Genomic DNA, 7,994 nt, shown 5'->3' with positions numbered 1-7,994 from the left:
TATAATTATACTGATAAAATAAAATAATAAATCGATATGATATTTTTTTGAAATATGTGATTGAACTAAATATCTTAAATTCTTATTATAAAACTTTTAAATAGGTAATATACTAAGTCATTTCAAAAATATTAAGAAAAAAATGAATTTTCTCGATATATGATCCATAAAATTTAGACGAATCAAACTATTTTTTCTGTAAGTATTAATTTGTATCTTTGCTATATAAGAAAAATTTCTCAAAATACCACACTTTCAAGTTTTTTTTTGCCAAAAATACCACCAACAATTTTGGTGTTCCATAAATACCACAAACACAAAAATTGAGTTTCAAGAGTTCAAAATTTAAAATTTTAGGTTTGGATTAACTATATTAGATTTAGGGTATAGTTTTTAGCGTAGGATCTAGTGTTTAGTTTTTAGCGTAGGATCTAATCTAGTGTTGAAGGTTGAAAGTTTAGTTTTAGTTTTGTGGTATTTTTGGAAAACCAAAACTTAAGTAGTATCTTTTGAAAACCAAAACTTAAGTGTGATATTTTTTAGGATTGTCCGCTACATAAACATATTTGTGTATTTTAAGAAATATTACAAATAGAAAACTGCCAAAAGATTAGAAAAACACACAAATATATATACACACATACTCTTTGGTAACATATTTCTTAGTAGTATAAAATAAAAATACAAATGATTTTAGTTTTGTCTAATATTAATAATAATAAAAAATCGAATTCATTAGACCATGACTTATAACGTAGTGGGTATTTTGCTAGATTCATCGTTGTGGCGCGATCCAAACCTTTACGTAGCACTGTTGTTAACCAAATGCACACAATTTGCAATGGAGGAGAAGAGCTGATTTTTTTATAATAAATAAATAAAAATTGGAGCCCATAATTTACATTGCTATATCTCTCTATAGCTCCTCCTGGCTTCGAAGTAATTTTATCATCGTCCACAAAAAAAAAAAAAAAAAAAAAAACCTATTCGAGTATACAAATTACTAATTAATTAAACCGGAACCCACTGTCCCCACTTTTCTTGCCTATCAGAGTAACTAAATCAGCCAGTGCATTGCTTTTGCCAAGATTCTGAACCGATATTGAAGAGAGTGAACTACATCGTACAAGAGAAAACATCAATACCGGTTCAATTCTTGCCTGCACAGAGAGAATCAAGCAAATCTTGGTAACCTCCGGTGTCTTGTCTGATGATCCCGTTCATTGTTCTGTGCATAGCGTTAAGAATCAAAAGGAACACCGAATCATTCCCAAGAGAGACAGAACAGAACCATACAAAACAGGAAGAATATCATCACTCAGAATCCGAGTCAATGGAGAGGAACATCCGAGGTCTTACAGAACGCTTCTGCCGAGGAAATGAAAATGGATTATCTGATCTTTGCTTCTTTGCCTTGTCTTGCCTACTGCCATTCATACCCAGAAGCAACGACGCTGCAAATACGCAGTAATAGTTAGTAAGTGTACTACATGGACTATGGATATAAAGTAGCATAGTCAATGACAAAATAAGCTACATATAAAAACAAAACAGATATTTCTTCTTCAGTTGTTTACAAGACCCAGCAGCTTAGTAAAGTGAAGAAAAAGGTAAAGCAACATCATCAACAGGATCCACATTTATAGGTCCCTTTGATGTTTTCAGGAAAGCATTTACTTAGTCTCAGACAGGGAACGAACCAGTGTCTGTTGTAGTATCCAAAGAACCTTCCCTTGGAGACATCTGCTGGCTTGAGCTAACCCCGTTTGCAGTTGCAGGAACTCGATGATTCCCAGAAGCGCTATCACCTAGCCTAAGCGAGATCCAGTCTTCACTGCGGATACCATTTGACATATCAGCTTGGTTTTTAAAACCCGACTGAGCTGAGGCATCTGGTTTTGTTGGCAAAAATATTTGAAGTGAGGGATCGTCTCTACCAAATGCAAGAGGATTGTCAACTAGGCCATCGTTTGCTTCAGATCGTCCAGCCGAGCCAGGAACCACAGGAACAGATGCCATTGATGTCTCAGGAGCCATGGTGTAACCTCCATTTATTTCAGGAGCACAGTTTAGTGGACCATGATTATGCAAACCAACTAAACCTTCTGAAACGTCAGCATCAGATCTAAATAGCTGGAACCCAGGGGCTTCTGGAGTTTCAGAAGGAAATGACCAAAGGGGCGTATCAAATTCGTCATCATCATTGAAAAGACCTAAGCGTGAACTTCCCCCAGCTATGTTGTGTGGGTCCTCATTATATGAGTTAATTATTCCAGAAGGGTTCAGTGGAAAAGTAAGCCCACCATCTGTTTGACAACCACTGTATGCAGGCCCTGGAGTGATTACTACATCATTCTCGTCATCAGAATCACTCAGAACGATGACTTCATTATTTCCACCCTCTCCAGATTGGTTTCTGTCAGGAAAGTTATAACCCGAATCAACATTCATGGAAATGGAATCAAGTTCCATGCCGTTGGCTACAAAGTCAAAAGTTCCAATAGCATCCTGGTTTACGCTTGCATCATCACCATCCCTACCACTTCCAGTAGCACTACTACTCATTGGTATAACATTTTTCTCCTGATACCCAACCTTTTCTTGCCTATTACTGGAAGATAATCCATTTGTATTAGGTTTGCTAACTTCCCAAATGCCATTACGATTTTTCCTTATTCCAAGTTTTAGAGGGGCCGGGCCATCTGAGAAACCTTCTTGCTTAACCGGTAACATTTCCATCTTCCGTTTAATATCAACAGCAGAGGGGTAAAGACTACCATCTGGTGCGTGCCACTGTGAGAGTTCCCCCAGTTCCCTTCGCTCACTCTCTCTTTTGGACTTTACACGCCAAGAACCATCAGGTTTCACTTCAATTTCAGTCACCTCTTCATCACAATGCTTCATCTGTCGTTCAGGAAGACAACAATTGAATAAAAGTGTAGATACAAAATTTTTAAGAATTCTAGAATTCCCAGAAGTATACCTCAGACGTGATACGGTTAAAATAAGGATCGATGATTACATGCTCCACTGAGTAGTTCTTCAGACAAATAGGGCATTGCCACTGCATGTTAACAAACCCCAGAACAACTAAAGTCAGAAAACAAGAGAAATAACCCAATATCTAGACAATGATCGTAGACCTACCTTTCTGGAACGTTGATTCAACTCCACAAACACATCAAGGTCAAAACAGCCCATGTGCACACAGGGTAAAAATCTCCCAGCAACTTTTATCCTAGAACCGCTCATCTAATGACACAAGCAGAAAAAAAAAAAATCAGTCTGCAAGACAGCATTAGGAAGATGATAAGTATAAACACTGAGCTACGAGCTATTAGTAACTTACAGGGCACCGAAGATTGACACCAAAGAAATCAGCAACAACTTCAATGTCACTATCACTGTCGGCATTATCATCTCCACCTCCACCTCCAATGCATCGGCGGACTCGTGCAAGAGCATCTTCAAAAGTCTCCCCTTTACCCTCTTCTGGAATCAAATTTAGAACCTAGATGCAAAAGTGAGTATATATATAAGCAACTTGGAGATCATTAACGCACAATATCTGAATTCCTAACACCAACAAAAGTTATAAATAAAGTGATTAAAGGGATAAAAATGTTGCAGCACAAGGACAGACTACACTTAAGACCAGGCTCAGTGACTCATCTGCGTGAAATATAGGAAGAAAGAATAGGACTCTGAAATTTGAAATCTGACTAACATTTCAAGATTTAGTGGGAGTGAGAAATAACACTAGAATAGTTAAACATAAGTGCGTAACCACAGGTAACTTCCACAGATTACTTTGGGTATGCCAACATAATTTATTCTTTCTTTTTGTGTTCAGAAGATCATTCTCTTTCCTTTCTGAACATTTATGTCTTAGACCGACCAAATCTTTGGATGTTTCTTATGCATATCTGTTATCAGTACCTGTTGTAGAGTCCTGCGCTTCACAAGTCTAACTCCAAAACAAAAAATCCGAACGTCACCTCCACTTAAGGATATTCTGTTAACTCCATCCCTAATACAAGGTGTGATCTACCAAAATAGTAAAATGAAATGGTTAAAAATTACACCACTGATAGCTAGATTTTCAATGTATGAGAGATTGACTCCTATATATAAGTCAAAAGGGTTACTACTCAAAAGGGATGAAAAAAACACACAATAGGTCCATCGTCGCGGCCGTTGACTCCCAAAAGCTGTGATCCAGGTCGATTAATTGCACGTACAGGCAAACCTATTAAATGATAGGGTATATATCATGAATCCCATATCAGAAAGCATAAAATAGTCTTATTGAGTATGAAAAAAATAACAGACGAATAAAGACGATGTGAATGTGATGCAATGTGCCCAGAGGAATTTATGACAACATGAAATAAAACAACATTCCCATGTTTCGAAGGAATGCTCATCCGACTAAAACTCTGGAAGATGTCATTGTCATACCATTGACCTGCAGATCAGCATACTGAGGCCACTGCATCCTAAAGAGAACTTTGTCATTCAAGAGCATACACCAAGCCTAAACAAAATTGATTTCCAGTTAGAAACGTATAGGTAGATACACCTTTACATATTAAACGTAGTTTACAAAACCCAACCTGAACATCGTACTCTTGTTTGGCCAACAGGTCCTTGTCTGCCCTTGTGATTTGAAATGTTCTCTCCACACTCTGCATTGTGTTCGTACTGGAAAGTTTTGGATCAGAGTATCAGAACAAACAAAAGTCAGTAACTGTGCATATAGCCAGGAAACAATTGTCATTCTTGATACTAGAATGAGTGTCTTATAATATTTCCAAGTAGAAAATTTAAGTGACAAGCAGGACTGTGACTGAGGCTTAATCCACCACTATAACCCCTTCCGAAAGAAAGGAAAAGAGGAGAGAAATATAAAGTACTAATTCTCACAATGCAGGTGATTCATTAGTGAGCGCTTTGTTGCAGATAATTGGAGGAAAAAATACAGTGTGAACGTATTTAACGCAGGATGAAACAGATATGATGTATCATAAAGAATACCCTACTGAGTGCTTGAGCTTTCTAATATAAAAGATGCTGACAAATTGTAACTTTAAAGAATGGCATTGAAAGTACACTCGTTCAAAGTGATAGTAACATAAAAAATATAGAATTCTTACCCATCATTTGGGATAGTCGTCGCAGTCAGCCTCACTGGACAGAGTGGATGTGCCACTGTAACCCAAAACCTGAACAAAGAAGACCATGTAGGACAGCCGTGAATAATGGATAACCACAGCTGCTAATGTAAAGATAGCAAATAATCTATACAAGAAAATTAATAACTATGAAAACAGTTAAAATTAATCAACAATCAAACGCAAGGAGATTAAGAAACAAGAATGGAAAGCATGTTAAATGTATAAATATGTCTTTCTTTTCAGTTCTGGCAGGAAAGAATTGTCAAGCGGTGGGGGAGGAACTCAGATGGAAAACTAATCACAATTCAAACTTAAATTCAGACAGGAAAAGTAAAATCTTTGGAAAACGTACGGGTCAGCTCGAGTAAGTCGGCAGATTTCACAATAAAATGATTCTGGAAGTGGTGGATTCCCATCCATTGGCTTATCTGGGAGAATAACACAGCCAACATGCTGCCAAACATGGCATCTTGGATCCTCACACTGAAATCAGAAAGAATAAAAACATAATTACAGCCAGAAAGTATCAACAAACTTCACAAATGGAATCAATTATAAATATGTCACATCATCGGCCATAAAATACCAAGAAATGCTCTACAGCCAGCTCAAACAGGAATAAACGCAGCGAGTTCGTCCCAGATTACCTGTATCATTGAGTCTGTTTCTAGTGAATTCCCACAAACACATCGAACTTTAATTTCTGGTTGAAAGGGATCTTCAGGCTCCCCCTTAACTTTCAGATTACTGGTATCTGAACTTACTTGTCCTTTTGATGCTAAATCACTTGCCCCAGATACTTGCATTTTCCTATGGAACACAATAAAAATTTGTGGTAACAAAGAATCGCCAGAAAAAGCATGGCATTTCCTAAGAAACCTATTGTTAGAAACAAACGCTCACCTATATGTATCGTCCACTAATTTTGCAACTTCTTCCTTTGCCACTGTATTCTTTTTAGACCACACCTTGGCAGCTGTCAGTAGGGAAGCTTATTAGAAGAAGATGGCAGAACTAGCAGTGACTCTTAATACACGAAAACGTCAATAAACAAAAACAAGCGGTTCTTTTAACCTTGTTCATCAGAAAGAAGGGTTAAGATCCGGTCGACAAGTTCCTGTACAAGAAAATTTCAAGAAGAAGTAAGAAAAAACACATCTTTCAAAATGACAAAAAACCAAGTTGGTACCCCCAAGTCTTAATCAGTACCCTGTGAGCACCGTGAAGCTTATATGATACCAAAAATTACAAATTCCCACAGAAGACTATCGCATATCTACCTAAGAGAAATTGGTGAGAGTATAAAACAGATAACACTCTTTGCAAGGTATATGTCTTAGATTCATCTTGGAAGCAGCTACATAATTCAAGACAGAAAAAATTACCACCCGAAACATGTTAAAGGTCCAATTATAACAATCCGAAACATTCATCTTCCCTACGAGAATCCTTCAAAACAATCACAACCACAATTACGAAAAAAGGAAGAGAAGCATAAAGATGTTAACCTGCTTCTTTCCCTGTTTCGAAAGTCCCAGCTGAGTGAGCACATCCTTGAGCTCTTTTATCCGAAAATATGAAAGTTTATCCTGCAAAACACAACAACAATAACAAAAAAAACACAACTTTGAGCCTAACTAGAGCAAGACCACAAATCCCAAACCCTTATGAGACAAAGCATCGGTTTTGACACCCAGAAATACAATCGAGATTATAAAATTAAAAAAAAAAAAAAACTGAAGAATACCTTACAAGTAGCTTCCAAATCCATGTCTTCAACAGCAGACAAACAAGAACCAAAAGCTCAGTTCAAAACAGACGAACCTAAACTCCAGCAATTAGTCTCCATATACAGCACCCGATCTAAAGTAACATCAAAACCAAACCCAGAAAAAAAAAAAAAAAGGAATTACTCAAACGAAAACCCTTAAAATTCCAAAAGACAAGTCCTTTTAAACGGAAAACACATACCATGAAATCGGAAACTGATAGATTAATGAGAGGATTGGAAACTAGGGTTTTCACAGCTTTGATAAGATTTTTTTAGACAAGGAAGAAAATATAAAGACACCAACCCCAGACGGAGAAAAAATCGATCCGCCGAGACGAAAACAAAACAAGGGTAGCCGGACCAGTCGCCGATTATCAAATCCGGTTTAATCTTCGGGCAATACGTCCGGGTTTAGTTCCTGTGCGGTCACGTGCACGGTCTCCCACCAATATTGACGTGTTTTTGACTGACTTTCGGTTCTCACCTCTCTTTGCGACCGTAACGGGGTCTTTGTATTTTAATCCAATATTCCCCACGTTTTATGACATCAGCCGTTGGATCATACCGGGACGGTTTATTATATTTTAACCTTGATTTGTTAATTTGCCGGTTTATAGTATACAGTATCAAATGAATTTGGAAGTTTATCTTCCTAAAACCGAAAGTCTTGAATTTGTTCTACTAGGGTTTGTCATTTGCATCAGCAATAGGTACTTTCTACTTTTGGAGTTATCTTTCTTTTCCATCTAATTTTAAGAGGTAACAAAATTGAATCCCAAAGAAACAATATCCACATAAATTGAAGAATCTTATATATACTCAGCAGGTTATTTGATCCAATCAGTTATTTGAATTACAGATCCATATAGTTATATTTAGTGGCGGATCTAGAAATTCTTTTGGAGTCAAATATACGTACGAGTTGATCATATCATTACAATGATTTGATTTGGTTTGGTTGAGAACATTGTTTTCTATATATATTATATTATGGCATGTGTATGTAGATCTAGTATTATTTGATTCTAATTCTTCTAAGTAAGAAT

At 36.8% G+C, this 7,994-nt stretch overlaps 1 protein-coding gene across 1 annotated transcript; it reads right to left on the bottom strand.

The window, feature by feature from the left end:
* Window positions 1–842: 842 nt before the first annotated feature.
* On the bottom strand, window positions 843–7,786 carry LOC9302455 (E3 SUMO-protein ligase SIZ1). Its single transcript, XM_021028139.1, has 18 exons — window positions 7,149–7,786; window positions 6,925–7,040; window positions 6,686–6,766; window positions 6,252–6,294; window positions 6,081–6,153; window positions 5,825–5,987; window positions 5,530–5,660; window positions 5,157–5,225; window positions 4,617–4,704; window positions 4,462–4,537; window positions 4,176–4,249; window positions 3,940–4,047; window positions 3,350–3,511; window positions 3,148–3,252; window positions 2,984–3,064; window positions 1,701–2,904; window positions 1,360–1,454; window positions 843–1,228 (listed from the first exon to the last, which is right to left on the bottom strand). Exons 2-18 carry the CDS (start codon window positions 6,946–6,948, stop codon window positions 1,175–1,177), a joined length of 2,631 nt encoding a protein of 876 aa, XP_020883798.1. The 5' UTR covers window positions 6,949–7,040; window positions 7,149–7,786; the 3' UTR covers window positions 843–1,174.
* Between the last annotated feature and the right edge of the window lie 208 nt (window positions 7,787–7,994).

Source organism: Arabidopsis lyrata (assembly GCF_000004255.2).
Source record: "Arabidopsis lyrata subsp. lyrata unplaced genomic scaffold ARALYscaffold_8, whole genome shotgun sequence".
Lineage (NCBI taxonomy): Eukaryota > Viridiplantae > Streptophyta > Magnoliopsida > Brassicales > Brassicaceae > Arabidopsis > Arabidopsis lyrata.
Note: the sequence above shows the minus strand (reverse complement) of the source record. Positions and strands in the feature narration are given on the sequence as shown.